This window comes from Zosterops lateralis, assembly GCF_965231275.1.
Source record: "Zosterops lateralis genome assembly, chromosome: 6".
Classification (NCBI taxonomy): domain Eukaryota; kingdom Metazoa; phylum Chordata; class Aves; order Passeriformes; family Zosteropidae; genus Zosterops; species Zosterops lateralis.
In genome coordinates, this window is record NC_139761.1 from 32,515,502 (window position 1) to 32,531,394 (window position 15,893).

Below are 15,893 nucleotides of genomic sequence, written 5' to 3' on the forward strand. Positions count from 1 at the left end.
ATCTCCTGAAGTTATGACAAAAGTAGGGTGAAACTTTAAAGCCTTTGTCTTTTATGTGGAGACCCACTTCACCAGACAAAGAAGTTCTATAATGTCTATGTGGTTCCAAATGCAATGAAATAATGAAATTCAGTGAAACCAATCATTTTTTTAGCAACTCACATTTCTGTTCATGTAAAACAGAGGAAATATTCATTTGTTTCAAGGCATTTAACTGCTAGAGGCCAGGATAGGGATAGGGTAAAGGAATTTGTGAGTAGCATTCTTATGCCTTCTTCAGTCAGCATCTCTAATTTCTTCAATAACAGACAGTACTGAAATAGCTGGGCCTAAGAAGGATCCCACTTGAGCAGAATAAATGCTTTTCAGCCTGGGTTCACAGCAATTACCTCTTGACACACCTTACTCTCCCTGCAAGTGGTGAACTCAAGCATAATACTATGCTAGTAAACCACACCTGTATATTCAGTAATTTGTCTTATCAAATTTTAAGGACCATGTCCTTCTTTCAAAGCCTGCCCAGCCAATATGCATTAAAAAGTATCCAATCTTACTTTTTAAGATCTATTTCTTATTTTTAGTTAGCCAACTGTGAGTTATTTAATTATAAAGCTTCTGTGAAATACAGTAATTCTATAAGATACATCAGTCACAAAACAAGCAGAACACTTCTAACCTGAAGTTCCTCCCAGAGCATTGCCCTCATTTCTTTGCCTTGATTTTTAACTACTTTTTCCTTAAAACGCTGTTTTTCAAGTATTGTGTCAAGTTTATTCATTTTCTTTATAGCTGCTTGAATCTGAGCATCTATATCTGTGTCTTCAGAACATTCCAAGTCAGAAGAGGCTGCTGGAGAATATATTTAATTTTAATGTTAGCTTGAAGCATGTCAAAAAAACAAACACTAAAAAGCAGTTAAAGTAATTTGGCAATACCCATAGATAAGAGTACAACATTCTCAAACACATGCTAATTTCTAAATCTGTTTGTAGCAGAGAAAAATACAGAAGTCTTTGCAACAGATTGCTGAATCAAATTCTGAGCTGTAGCAGTTGGATATGGAGGTGTGGGAGAGGAAAACTAATCTATGTTAGGCAAGCGATTTGATTCAAATTTATAATGGAAGTATCAGCAAAACTCACTGAGTTTAAAAATATAAAACGATTTTTTTCAGCCTGACTAGTAGAATACATTTTGAAATTAAAAATTCTGGGGTTAAGAAACACTCTGTAATATCCTTTAAATATTAGAGAAGTTTCAGTCTTATGTCTTAGCCAAACCAAATTCTGATACTGGTTCTAGAAAAACGTTGCTATAAAAATGAAAAATTGTGAAACATGATGGAAACTACCATTACTTAATTAAAGTAGATTTCTATATTGTCTCCTTCTTTTCTCTAAACATTATAATTATAACTTTTAGCTTTACCCCTTCCTATAGCATCTTCATGCTCTGTCCTCATTTATGGCTTCCATATTAAAGAGTAGAGGAAACACTTGCAGCAAGCACTGTCCCTAATGCCACAAATTTTGAAGTCCAGCAACACTCTATTTCATTTTCTAATCTGTTGAGGTCAAATGCTTTACATAGGCATTGATCCAGGCATTTACTGTGATGCACTGGTCTACTTTATGCCACAAAAAGATGAGGGATACAACAAGAGGAGAGCTAAAAAAATCTAAGTGAGCTACAGAGTGCAGATGGAGCCAAGGACAGATGGTAAAAAAAGGAGTACTTATTTCAACTGGCCTGAACTCAGCAGATTGATATAAACCTTAAACTAGTGAGTGAAGCTTTAGGTTGAGTTCTATCCAATTTTTGTTCTGTAGCTATTAATATCATGTTTCGTGACCAGCATTGCTGCACTGAATAGGATAACCACTGAATTCTGCCTTATTAGACTGATTGAATCTATGGAAAACTCAAATTCTATTATAGCATTAAAGAAAATGAATATCCATTAATAAAGCAATCTCTAAATAAAGAATTCATCCAATACCCCTTGAATAGCACAATTCACATACATATTCCACTTATAGTATTCTTTTATAACTACATAATATACACACAAATACACAACCATTACAAACTCTCTTAGAAGCATTAATAAGAAAAGGAAAAGGTTTTATCGCACTGCTCATTTTATACACCTGAAAGGTACTATCTGATTTTCCATTACCTGGTTTTCCTGGGTTAGGTTCACAGGATTTTGAAGTTTGTAAAGTAATATCTGATTTTGCATTGCTTGGTTGTCCTGGGGAAGGTTCACAGAATTTCAACATTTGTGTTTCATTGCTTTCATCTCCAGAATCTGAATTAGAGCTACATCCTGAAATACACAAGAAAAAGCCTTTCAAAATAAATCATACATTTTTGTCAATTAGGGATCACCACAGAGCCCTTGCAGTGAATTAGTTTTAAAAATAGTATGTCCTAGTACACCAGAACTCATGTTAAAAACAGGAGCAGGAATCAAGAGATTTCTTTTGGCCCCAGTTCTGTCATGAAATCTTAACTAAATTTCAAGATGGTATCCAAACATCTGCTTCACTTACTGGCCTTGGCATCTCTATTTGTAAACAGTCAGACACCCAAGAAAATTAATCCATTACCATTTATAGAATGACAGAAGAATGCCATTAAACACTTCTGCAAGTGCTTCAATTAAAGTTATACACTGCATACTTATATTTAAAGTATTTTATTAGTATTAACATTGTTCAGTCATTAAATTCTGTAATTGTAATCAGAAATTCCAGGCTTTTGGACAGGTGGACTATTATTAGGATACAATGTTTCTAGCAAGTGATCATGATTACTCTGCAAAGCTTGATAAAAACATCTTAATGAAAACATTTTCTAACATGATTCCATGGAACACACACAGATGGGTTTTCCTGATCTTTTAAGCCAGATCACAGCTTATGATGCCGCAAGAAATTTATTGTACTGCACTGACAGTAATAACACATTTCTTTCAAAGGTGGATTTCAAATAGTGAAGAGAAGTGAAGGTATGGATTCTGACATCTTCTTTTCCAGAATTTTGCCTATTTGCAACCTCTATTCCATCCATCAGTAGAATTTTACCTGAACTATAAAAACTTGACATTTGATCTAGTCACAACACAAGAGGGTTTTAGTCATTCCCACCTGACAACTCGTCAGGATTCCACAGACACTTCTGAAGAGAGATGGTCGTATTCTCCACTGCTTGATCTGTTCTTACTTCCTGGACATCAGACGTATCTCTGTCATCACCTTTTTTTCCTGCTGGACAGCAATCTTCTAGACTGCCTCTCTGATAACCATCAGTCAAACTGACAGGTGAATCAACCTAGGAAATGTAAATTATTGCCACCATGAAAACAGGAATGTTTTGGGTGAACAAGATAATCACAATACTCACATGCTATCACAAAGGACAACAACTCTGTACAATACTGCAGTGTACTTCTTAAATAAAAGAACTATTTCCAGGCCTGATACTGATACTAAGAAAGAGCTCTCTTTCTTAGATTTCGCACAAATTCTCAAACTCATCAATCCCCAGACTCTCAGATTTGGGATTGCCAGGCTAGGGTACATATGAAACTAATATTACTTCTTCAGCATTCTACTATGAAGAATTAGGCATGGAGGTTTTAACCTGCTGAAGGAGAGAAAAATTACCTTTTGCAAACATGGTTCTGATGTTAACTCTATAGATGTATTTAAAGATCTACACTTAGGTCTTGAGCTAGATGTAGGCCTTGAAATTTCATCCAAGCTCCCACTTGTAATATCCATCGTTACCTAAAATCAGGGGGAAAACAGCAAAAACATTTCAAATTAACAGCTTCATAATAAAAGCACTACAAGCCCTGCAATATTTCACATATAGATCATGTAAGTTTCAAATGCTTTCTAGCAACTCCATGTTGTGAGGTTTTTCCAGTTTAGCCTGCCACTAAAGTATGTGCTTTTTAATATACATACAAATATCTATTTTATCATCAAGTCAACCAAATTATTCAAACGTGCTTACTATCAAATACACTCTGAATTATATACATCTTACAAGTAATCTCACAACTGGGGAATTATCATGGTTCTTCTTTTTTTTTTTTTTTTTTAATCATTGGGCTGACAAAGTTAGCACTAACAAGAGAATGAGGCATTTTAGACACATCTTGTACACAACTAAAACAGCAAGATGCTGCTTATGTTCAAATGGGGAGTTCCTCAGTCTAAATATTCACGTTCCCAACCTCTGTTTAATTTTGAGTTTAAACCACAGACATGCACATTACTCTGAAAAAAAAAAAAAAAAAAAAAAAAAAAAAAAAAAAAAAAAAAACAACCAAAAAAAAACACCTGTGTGAATTCGCAGGAATTAGACATCTCAGTGCATTATGACACGGGCTGGCGATTCTCAGGAGGCTCGAGTGAATACAAGTCTTTATTTCAGTGTAAGGGAGGCAGGCAGGAAGGAAGGAAGAGAGGAAAGTAGGGAGGTAGGAAGGCAGGGAAGCAGGAAGGCAGGGAAGGAGGAAGGCAGGCAGAAGGCAGGGAAGGAGGAAGGCAGGGAGGGAGAAAGGCAGGGAAGCAGGAAGGCAGGGAGGGAGAAAGGCAGGGAAGCAGGAAGGCAGGGAAGCAGGAAGGCAGGCAGAAGGCAGGGAAGGAGGAAGCAGGAAGGCAGGCAGGAAGGCAGGCAGGAAGCAGGAAGGCCGGGAAGGAGGAAGGCAGGGAAGGAGAAAGGCAGGCAGGGAAGCAGGAAGGCAGGGAGGAAGGCAGGGAAGCAGGCAGGCAGAAGGCAGGGAGGAAGGCAGGGAAGCAGGAAAGCAGGGAAGCAGGAAGGCAGGGAAGGAGGAAGGCAGGCAGAAGGCAGGAAGGCAGGCAGGAAAGCAGGCAGGCAGGCAGAAGGCAGGAGCCCGGCCTTACCGCGGGAGGGCAGCACCGGGCGCCGCCGCCGTTGCCGTGACGACCGGGAGGGCCAAGTCTCGCGATAGGTGCGGGGCCGTTCCCGCTGTGTCCCCGCTCCTTGCCCCGGGATCCGGAGGTGACCGAGCTCTCCCTGTCCCCGCCGGGCTCTGCCCCCTCTGTCCTGGGAGAGGAGCGCTGCCCGCAGGCCGCCTCTTCTCCCGAGCCCCCTCCTGCTGCACCCCTTTGAGCAACAGGAAAGCAAAGTTACCGCTTCCTTTGACGCCCGTGTGTCCAAAATCAGCCTTTCACTGGCAGCACAAATTCACCGGGAACAGTTTCTTATGAAGAAACAAAATGCACCTCGTTCAAATTAAGGTTTTGCTTGACAAATTTTTGGGCCGAAAGAGATCTTACTTAGCTGGTGGTGTTGTGTATTGCGGTCTGCAGTACGGCTTTTATTGGTGCTTACAGTGTGTGGTGTTTTCCTGCCACTTAGAGAACAATTTTTCCTGGTGTTTAGTGCAGTAACAACACACTAAATAAATGTGGTTCGCAGTTAAGAGCTGAAAACAAACAGAGCAAATGCACTGGTGAACCCTGTGTGGTTTTGCCCCCTCCCTAAGCGTGCTGAGCTCTGTATGTTAAAATTTTAACAGGTCTCGTGATGGCTAATGCAATACCAGAGTGGTGTTGGGATCCTGTGCTGCTCTCCAGACGGTGAGGATGAGGATTGTAAGGAAAAAAATAGAGGAATGCATGTTTAGATGTGCAAGTTGGATATCTAAGGCCAGGAATGACAATGAGAAAACAGTAGGATGGACAATTTTGAACGGCCTAAACTAAAATGCAGGGTTTCTGTATCAGAAATTACATTGGCTATGCATAATGAGGTGTGGCAAACAGCCAGGTGTAATTGCCCCAGTATTTTTTCCAATGAGGCTGTCACACTTGAGACTGAGTAATAGTGACTTAGCAAGGATATCTCAAACCACAGTTGGTCTTATCATCTGCTGTATGTCCTGGAAGAGCCAGAGATGAAGAGGTTCATGGAGTTCACCTCATATCCTGTAGATCAGGTCATAAGAGTCTTCCTCTCCAATAAGGACTGAACTTTGTTAATAACATTAAATATTATATAATCTCAAATACTGTTATAGGTGTACTTAGAGTGAAGCTTGAACAAGAAAAGCAGAATCAAGGATGTGCTTTCTTGTTTTGCCTTTCCAGGAACCGGTCAATTTGTTCCAACATAAACTAGATAGTTCTTTGAAGTATGACAATTTTAAAAATAAGGTTGGAATAGAAAAAGCTCTTTGTGTCTAGGAAGTGGACAGCAAGAAAAGCACTCAAAAATGTGTTTTTCATCCTAAAAGATAGGTTATAACATGATGAAATCACATTTAGACAAGCTGTCTTGATACTCAGAACACAGTTGTTATAGTAACAGAATTTATTTATCCTTTTTTTCCTGATCCAATCAAAAAGAAATACAAACAACAGGGGACATACAGGGAACTTGTTCCCAATTATTTCTGCTTACTTTCATGCTCTGCCTCTGAAAAGCCTTTTAATACACAAATAGGTAATCAAAACTCTTTTATTTAATTGTCTCATACATGTTGGAGGAGAAAAAAATCAAGATTTTTTGAATGCTCTTTAGTTATTTACCTTTGATTATTTTTTATATATTTCTGTGTACTCACCTGAAAAACCTTTTATTTACCAAAGACAATATTTCTAACATAGACTGTAGCAGTTCCAGAACTCAGGTTAGGACAAGCAGAGCTAATATTTACTGTATTAATTCTTCTAAAGGTTAGGGCAATAAATGGACTCTTTTTCTTGCAAAGGACAAGTGATTATGTATTAGTATCTTTTGACTGGTATGTGCCAAGTCAAGGACGAAGAGCCATGAACTGAAATTTTCCCAGAAACCCTTGGTGAGGATGAGTAGAGTTCTGCAGTGTGCTCCATCAGCAATAGTGATCCAGCACAGTAACCTGCCAGCTGAGGGAGAAAGGCCAAACTAAAACACTAAGGACAGAGTCCGTGGTAAATCTTCCATTGTTTATTAAAGGCAGGTATTGATCCTTTGATTTGCTCTGGAGAAGCTCCTGTGTTGACAAAGCTGCCTTCCACATTACCACACCTTCTGCTGCAGGACAAGAGCAGAGTGTGGGAAGCAGGAGCTCAAGATGGACTATGTTGTGCTGAAATCTCTCGGTGCTGTGGGGTGCAGTGTGTTGGGAATTTGCAACCAAACAGGTGCAAGGCAACCCAAAATATGTGATCCTGCAAGTGTCTCAAGGACCTTCTTCTGTGGCTTAGGAAGAGAACCAGGCAAAATGTAGAAGGTTTTACAGAAATGGAGGCCAAAAAGTTATAACACTGCTTAGTCAAGTCATGTGCACAAAGGAGTTTCTGGAGGAAATCACCATCCCAGTGCACCATGCTTAGCCATAGGGAACCTTGGGATGCAGAGCTGCTGCTGGAGAAACCCTGGTTTGCATTAACAAATGTATATTCAGGAACTGGATCTCATTTGGTATTTCTTATGCTTCCTTTTAAAAATAGTCCACTTTATCCTCATAGAGAAGAGCAAAATACATGTTTTTAAGTATTCCATCAACATAGCATTACTTAGTATGGAAGGACAGTTTTGTTTTTTCATTTCATATGGGTTTGAGGTTTTTTTAATTTTTACATGATGTTTCTTTGAATTTAACAATATTTTTAAGGATATCTCAGAGCAATAAATTGACATTATCCTTGTAGTCTTTTCATCCTTTTTAAACTATTTACTCGTTTGTTTAATGTGAGCTCTATTTTCTTCCCTTAAGTGCTAGAATAATGGCTTCTAACTTTCCTACCTTCAAGTTTATTCTCCAGTAGTAACATGTAGTCTTTAAATCCATCTGCACTGGCCAAATTACCCCAGGCTTTTTTTTTCTTAAATTCCCACGGCTTTGCTTTGTATTTCACTTTTGTTTTTCAATAATCTAGAAAGAAACATTTATCTTAATACTGTGGTGGTTAAAAACGACCACAAACAAACAATCAAAAAGACCAAAAAAAAACTCCATAACTCACTTCTGCATAACTTCAATGTGATTTTATAACAGCACTTGATTTTTTTTCCTTGTTGGACACTGGAAAACATTTTGTCCAGGTGAATAATTTGAACAACAATCCAAGACACAGCAGTAATGAGTCCTGCTGCAGTAATGAGCTACTTCTGTCTTAAATGGAGTTAAAAATGAAACAAGTCAAATATTCCATCTTGCACAGAGTTTCCTGAATTAGTGTTTTCTGATGGCAATTCTAGCATAGAAGCTGGTTTGTGCATTTTACACAGATTAAAAAGGTTGGGTTTTATACAGGTTGGGGTTTTTTTGCTATAAAAAGATGTGCCTTTGTTAATTTTTTCCACATGGATAAATTGTTGAAATATGGACTAAAAACATTCTCAAGTAATTCCTGAGGTATGGAAAACCACTGTAGTTAATTTCTTGCTGAAGGATTTTAATGTCTTTGGATATAATCTGCTAAAAATACAATAAAGTGTTTACATGTATTCTTTTTTGAAAGAAAGAGGTATTTTTGTCTCAACAGGAAAAACCCATCACAAACCCTTTGCTTTCCAGATATAACACAAGATTCTATACAATTTAACAGTTTAAATTTATCATTGGTGTTTCATTCAACATGAGAGTTGAAAAGGACAAAACCAAGTTTGCTTACTTTAAAGGAGTTCAGATCTGAGTAAACTTCTATCCACATTCAGTAATCAGTAATTCAGAGATTTTGAGTAGTATCTATATGTAAGCAGGACATGAATGTTAAACTTAGCCAATATTCATAAGGAAACTACAATTCCTACTTCGATTTTTAGGTTTTCAAGATTTTCTCAATCACATCTGTTCTTTCACTAGTTTTGGAAAAGCAAGCACTCCATTAAATTACTTTTTATTGGCACTTTAAAAAAAATACATGCTGTAGTAATTCTCCACCTCTGCCACAAGAGGACCAATTTTTTCTGGAATTTTTCTTCTGTCTGATTTCAGGAAAGCTGAATGTCTGTTTTCTCATCTCTGTAACTAAGAGCAGCTCAGGCTCCCACCACCCACCTGGACCCCTTGAAGACTGTTCCTCACTCCCAAGCTGAGAAGCTCTTGAACTAGCAAGAAATGAAATGCACTGAAACCAAAGAGGAAATGGAGAAAAACATATTTTACACACTATTTATACATGTTTATTTAAATACACTTTTATTAAAACATTTGCTTTTAATGTCTTGTAGAAATCCATAATCTTGGACCCATTCAGAAGCTGGTGACTTCTTTCAAACATGTCACAGAAAGAAAAGGTACATTCTGCTTTAGCAGAATTTTTTTCTCATTTTTAAGATTAGCTGTTTGGTTTTAGTAAGTTACTGTGAATTTGTCAAGATTCTTCACCTTGTCCCTTTTAAAGTATGCTTTAAAGAAAACTACTTTCACAAACAGGCAGTAATCACAGATAAAGGTTCAGCATGCAGCAAAGGGCTGAAGTACAGGAAAACCACAAGGAGCAAAGAGGAGTTACGAGATTATGCTTTTTAAAAACTACCCACAGAGATAACAGTTCATCTGCAGTGAGTGCAGATGAAAGACTACCTGAAACTGAACAAGAACTAAAATGCCACGGCTGCAATAGTTTTAGGTCACCTAACACAGACACAGTTTAAAGTTCACATTCAGTAGAAATGAGACAATATGCCTGTGATAATGCAGAGGCAAGCTGCAGCACAATGCCTGAAGTCTCACAGAAAGGCTGCTGAGCTGATACCAGGGTTGGCATGACTGACTCACTCAGGAATTAGGCACCAGATTTGAAAGTCTTGTGTTCATACACTGGGTGGTCTGCTCTGCAAGACAAGTGGAGCAGGAGGATTGGTATCTGTATCTGTGAAAAAAGAAGGAAAACTTTTCTACCTCTGGCAGTATTGAGCAACAGCCTTAATAAGCCTTGGCCTTTTGAGGTCGGTTGCCAGCTTCTTCATCCAACAGTTCAGTTGTCACTGAAACATTCAGAATCCCTCTCTGTTAGTCTCTCTCTGTGTGAGAGTGAGAGACAGACTCAGAAACTGAGACTGTCACACTCAGAGAAAGGCCACTAGCATTTCACACCCATTTCTTTAATTTGCTAGCTTTCCCATAAGAAAACAGCAGAGTGCACTAGCAGCTATTTTTATTTCAAGGCTTACCGCTTCGTTACTTACTTAATACATACTAGGGACATTTGTATAGGCCCTTTATCACAGGATTCTTTGCACATACATATTTGTTTATTGGAGTTTGTTGGATTTGTCCTGCATGGTCTCCAATCCAGTTTTTACTTAAAACTACAAGAATATAAGTGGGATCTTTATAAAAGGAGGTCTTTTTCAGGTGTAACACACAGGATGATTTGGGTATTCTTGGCTTTGTGGAGGTTTTAAGCCAAAACACAGTGGTTTCGGTTTTAAAATATTTTAGATTTTTGGGAGATGCTTGGTAACTAATTTGTGCAAAAAAATCCAGCAAATTTTAACACTGATCAAATAAATGCGCATAACAGAAAACAAATACACTTAATAGTCCATCCTACTTCATTAATGAAATCTGTAGAATCTTGCTGTGTCTATTTGTGGGAGAGTAAGGCTTACCATGCTGCATGTTTTCTGCTCTCTATGGCCTTTCCTGTTAAGTTACTTTGATGCCCAGTCCATTTTAATACAACATAACATTTCCCAGAAAACTGACTGCCATATTTCCATAATTCAGCCATAAAAAGAGTTCCCAAATTCATTGGTAAGTCATTCTTTTGAAAGTTAATAACAAAATATCATCATTAGGATTTCAGAAATTAAACTACAAAGTTCCATATGGATTTGATATATTATTTTCATTAAGTATTTCATATTAATAAGGAACACTTGTATATATGTTTTTCTTTTGTTTGTTTGTTTAACTTATATTTGGCAAAAAAAAAAAATCTGGCTGTAGCAAATTTCAACATAATAAAGATCCATGGGATCAAACATGTAATAGAAAGTGACCTTTCTCTGTCACTTAAAGCTCCTGCTCTTACTAAGAATCCACCTTGGGAAAGATACTGACTTTATTGTTTCTGCTGACTTTTCTTTCTGCTTTACACTTAGGCTGTTTTGTCTGGATTAGCTCTTCAGGGGTATTCCCCAAAGGCGGCAGGAGTCGCTTCTTATTGTTTCGGTTTTCTGAGAGCCATTGTGGAGGCAGCTCAAAGGGTCCAAAACCAAACTGCATGGAATACTTGTCATTTACTGTCTCAGCTTCTGTGGGCACAGCTGGGGCCACCTGAGCTGCAGAGTCTGCAGCTGTCTGTGGTGTTATGAACCTGTGAACCGAAGTCTGTCCTAGCTCTAAACTGGCGGTAGGAATTTCTTTCCGTTGAAAGTCACCAGAGCCAATGGATTTGGTCTCATTCTCTTCATCTTCTGTCGGCTTGAAGATTTGTTGTTGTCCTATATGAAACATCTCCAGAAGCTGGCTTCCTGAATGGACACTGGGCTCCAGATTATCATCTGCAATACCACTCGAGCTGACAATGTTTCTCCTGCTAAACCTTCGGTGCAGCTGTACTATTGTCCCCACTAAGCACTTCCGGACTGATTTGTTAACAGTCAAAAATAACAAAGGGTTGGCCAGCAATGAGACCTTGGGCAACCAAATAGCAGTGAGAAGCAAGAAGACCGAAATATCTGAAATATTGAGTATGGTCTGGTAAATCACCAAAGTCACATAGGGGACACTGCAGAAGATAAATATCATAACCATGGAAAGCAGCATGACGTGGAGCTCAGCTTCTCGCTGGGAGGCATATGGGATGGAAACTGTATTCTGAGGGGTCCTTAATGCAGCTATGATAACTTTTTTCTTCTGGCTGGCGCTCAGCGCTCTGCGAATAAGAATCATAAAGAGAAATACCACAGCCACCGGTACAATCACAGTGGTGATATTATAGATGATGACATATATCAGGTGGCCAAGGGAGTAACTCCAAGATTCAGAGCAAGTGGACATGGCATAAATATCAGACACATTGGTCACAGCAAATACTGGAATGCTGGCTACTATTGCATGGGCCCAGATATAGATAACCAGGTCTCGGGATTTTGCATCAGATATTTTTCTTTCCAGCGGATATAAAACAGAGTAGTATCTGTCAAAAAAAGAAAAAAAATTATTTTTGTGCACATACTGCTTATGAGAAACCTCTCAGGAGCCATCTGAGCATAATGCTCCAAATCCCTAACTAGGTTGCCAATTGACTACCTGTTTATGAAAGAAAACAACAACAACAACAACGAAAACAACAACAACAACAACAACAACAACAAAACCAACACAAAAAGCTTCCCAAAAATTCTGCCTTTGCAGGTCTCTCTGTAGAAAAAAAATGAATATTTAAGTGTCAAGATCACTTTTTTGGTGGTGAAAATTTATTTCAGTACATCACTTTGGCTGATGCATATGAGTATTATTTTGAAGATTTCACCATTTACTTACTTTTAAACTAGACAATACATTGCACACACTCAAAATTTCAACAGACATGATGGAGGCACATGTCACATTCAAAGGCCAGACTCATAATTTTTAAAGTTCCTTTATAACAGATTTCCCCTGGATATTTGGAAAAAGCTGTTGGTCACAAATTACATATATCCATCTATTGGAAGTACGGTGGTGTTTTGCTTTGCACAAGCTGTGGTTGGCAAACCCTGAGCAAAAGCCACTGAACCACTGAACATGCTCTGTGCATTTAAAAAAAGAAATGCACTTCAAATTTCAGATGTTGATTGATTGTTTACTACTGGAGTACTGCTGTGAATTTTAAGCTCACAGAGTTTTCATAACAGACTTATCTTTTCACAGTTATCATTATAAGTGGTAGGAGTTTGTCCTTTTTGTGAGGCAGATCACAAGTTTTCTTGGAGAAGGGTAAATGATATGCTGTTCCAGAGGCAACATTGGTGTGCATTACAGATAGTGATACCACATTTATCAAGACAAATGGAGAAAGAAGAAAGAAAAATCCAGGATCATGGCAAATTTTCCCCATTACCTGTCAAGAGCAATGGCTGGAAAACTAAGGATGGTCACTGAGCAGAAGACTTTGTGAAGAAACTTGGCAATTCTGCAGAAGAGCATCGAATAGATCCACCAGCAGCAGTGTGGACTGGCACTAAGAGCAATGTCAAAAGGCACACAGACTAGGCTGGCACAGATCCCCGAGCAGGCCAAATTCTTAATGAACCGATTTGTTACAGATTTAAGTAGCGATGTTCTGCAAGTTGACCACAGCACCATGATGTTACCTGTGAGTAGAGATAAGAAGCATAAAAAAAGGAAAACAGAAAAACAAACAACAAACCCAAGGTCCCAATAACAATATTCTTAAAAGATTTGAATGTTCCCTAGTAGTACTGCAAATGAAAATAATTGTTTGGCGTTTGCCAGGTATTGGTGATTTGGATCATCATGCTGCTCAGATTAGGAAGTCTGTAAGAGCTAGTGGCTTTATGAATCAAAAGGCTAAAAACAATTATACCTCAGCTATCCCTGCCTAGCTTCTAGTAATGAATGAATTAGGCAATTTCAGAGGCCTAACAAAACTATCCAAACCATATTTTTACATACTTATGTTGTTGATTCCTGTATTAAGTGGTCCATCCTGAGTATTCAAATACAGAATCTGGCTAAAGTGTTCATATTATATTTATATATATTAATATTTAATAAATAGTACAGAATTCTTTTTTAAAGATAAAAAATCACTAAGTAAATACAGATACAATTAAAATTAAAATATAGGTATATAGTTTTAATCTGTTTGTAAGTGGATCACAACAGCTTGGTTTTCTTTTCACTGACCTCTTCAATGGCACAGACAGGCCTGTGTAAAGTCACATCCAGAAGAAATCTACCTTTCCCCCCTCCCCCAAGACATTCTTTACGTACATAATAACAAAACAAATGGGACAAGCAGAACAGAAAAAAAGACTTGATGCACATAACTTCACAGAAGTATACACAGAATGCAACCTGCTGATTCAGCTATTCAAGCTCTACACACTTGTTTTGAACAGGGTGCATGGATAGCAGTGAAACGGAAGTACGGAAAAAACCAGGATCAGCTATGACAGTATTTTTCCCTTATCATTGCATTCCATCCAAACCTCAGAAAGAAATGACAGACACGAGTTCTCCATCACAAATTTCCCTATGATTCTGTCTTACACAGCAACAGCACAAGAGTAAGCACAAATTAAGTGTTCTATTCTTACAGCATGGGCCCTTTCTAATGCATATCAAGATACCATAAAACTCACAGAATTTTCTCTCCTTTAAAAACCTGTCTTTAGAAAGATCACAGAATCATAGAATAGTTTGGGTTGGAAGGGACCTTAAAGATCATCTTGTTCCAGTCCCCCTGTCATGGGCAGGGACAACTTCCACTAGACCAGGTTGCTCAAAGTCCCATTTAACTTGGCCTTGAACACATCCATGGAAGAAGCATCCACAGTGTCTGTGGGCAACCTGTTCCAGTGCCTCACCACCCTCATAGTAAAGAATTTCTTGCTAATATCTAAACTAAACCTGCCCTTTTTCAGCTTAAATTTCCCCTTGTCCTATCACTACATGCTCTTGTAAAAAATTCCTTTCCAGCCAGCTCTCTTGCAGCCCCCTTGAAGTACTGGAAGGTTGCAATGAGGTCTCCCTGGAGCCTTTTCTCCAGGCTCAACACCCCCAACTTCTTTAGCCTGTCTAGATTAAGTGCTTCAGCCCTCTGATCTGTGGAGCCAGAGATCTCTGCTACCACAGCTGAGGGGGGCATACTCATGTAACATCATCTAACAACATCGTGTAACCTGGTCCCAGTTTTCCAAACCTGACTTCACAGACATATTTTCTCCTTTATTTTATTTCTTCCAAAGCTCTACTCTGCAGTACCACCAGATCAGTCAAAGCATAGCTACCAGCATACAAATACTGCTTGACAAGACAACTCCATTTATTCTCTGGACAGCATGCAAAGTAGAGTTTAGCTTCCCACCCCCAAGCAAAGTTAAACTGTTCTTACTGCAGACCATATCAACAGCCACGTTGTAGATACTCTTTATTGTTGACACTTACCAGAAGTTCTTTTGAGTTGAAGTGTAATTGATTTATGTGGCAGATATGTTAGCGTTTTTGTAGGTTACCTACAAATGGACATAATGAGAAAAAACAGCATCTTAAGCTGCTGACTGAGATATGAAAAAGCAGCTGCAGTCCCCCAACACTTCTCTTTGTTGACATTATCATTCTTCACCTTGATTTTTCCTCCAATAAATAAAAACCCCCAAGCTTTTATGTGCCAATTAGAGTTTTCCTATGGCTGCCCATGTAAAATACCAGCAAAATCATATTCTTGTTCACATGGCCAATATGTATACCAAGTAGCAAGTACCAAGAGCTAGCAGAAAGTCTAGTTTTTCTTCTTGATAAGAAGTGCTGTTTCAACAGAAACATGCAATATTAATTTTAAAATCTACCTCACGGACCTCCTATTTCAGCCTGTAGTACCTGAATGTCATTTGGGATTCAATTTTCTGTATATTGTGCCATGTGTCTTACGTAAATTCCTTTTTGATACTGACAAAATATCGAGTTACATCTCTACTATCTGATGTATTTTAAAGAAAGGAATCATCACCTGGTTTTGGCAGGTGCTCAACAGTCTATTCCTCAGGCAGTATTCAATCAGTTGTATTTAAAGCTTTCTAAGTTGTTAGGGGATACTCAGTTAATCAAACCACTTGTTTTCAAGAATATCTTCAACTCTCCAGCTGTTAGAAAGTGCTTCTAGCAATATTAATATATTTTTACAATGCCCTGGAGATGGGAGAAAACAGGCTTTTTTGTGTGTGTTTTTGTTTGTTTG

The 15,893-nt window shown here is 38.3% G+C and overlaps 2 protein-coding genes across 10 annotated transcripts in view; both read right to left on the reverse strand.

The window, feature by feature from the left end:
• The window catches only part of FSIP1 (fibrous sheath interacting protein 1), a gene marked incomplete at its 3' end in the record, with an annotated part of 67,044 nt that extends 62,112 nt beyond the window's left edge, over positions 1-4,932 (reverse strand). For 3 of the 7 annotated variants that reach the window (XR_014590415.1, XM_083863932.1, XM_083863930.1), the window contains exons 1-5: positions 4,356-4,716; positions 3,672-3,794; positions 3,153-3,336; positions 2,180-2,329; positions 677-849 (exon numbers count right to left, since the gene is read on the reverse strand). Coding sequence is in view for 6 of the 7 variants with exons in the window: in XM_083863932.1 (XP_083720058.1) it covers positions 677-849; positions 2,180-2,329; positions 3,153-3,336; positions 3,672-3,794; positions 4,356-4,382 (657 nt within the window). Of the gene's footprint in view, positions 1-676; positions 850-2,179; positions 2,330-3,152; positions 3,337-3,671; positions 3,795-4,355; positions 4,719-4,922 lie in introns of those variants that run through there. The other 4 variants (XM_083863933.1, XM_083863931.1, XM_083863935.1 and 1 more) reach the window with 4 other exon arrangements.
• A 3,147-nt stretch (positions 4,933-8,079) lies between these two features.
• Positions 8,080-15,893, reverse strand: part of GPR176 (G protein-coupled receptor 176) — a gene marked incomplete at its 5' end in the record, with an annotated part of 31,905 nt that continues 24,091 nt past the window's right edge. For 2 of the 3 annotated variants that reach the window (XM_083864494.1, XM_083864492.1), the window contains 2 exons: positions 8,080-12,125; positions 13,032-13,284. In XM_083864494.1, the coding sequence (XP_083720620.1) occupies positions 11,015-12,125; positions 13,032-13,284 (1,364 nt within the window). In that variant the 3' untranslated portion in view covers positions 8,080-11,014. Of the gene's footprint in view, positions 12,126-13,031; positions 13,285-15,103; positions 15,172-15,893 lie in introns of all 3 variants that reach the window. The other variant, XM_083864493.1, reaches the window with a different exon arrangement.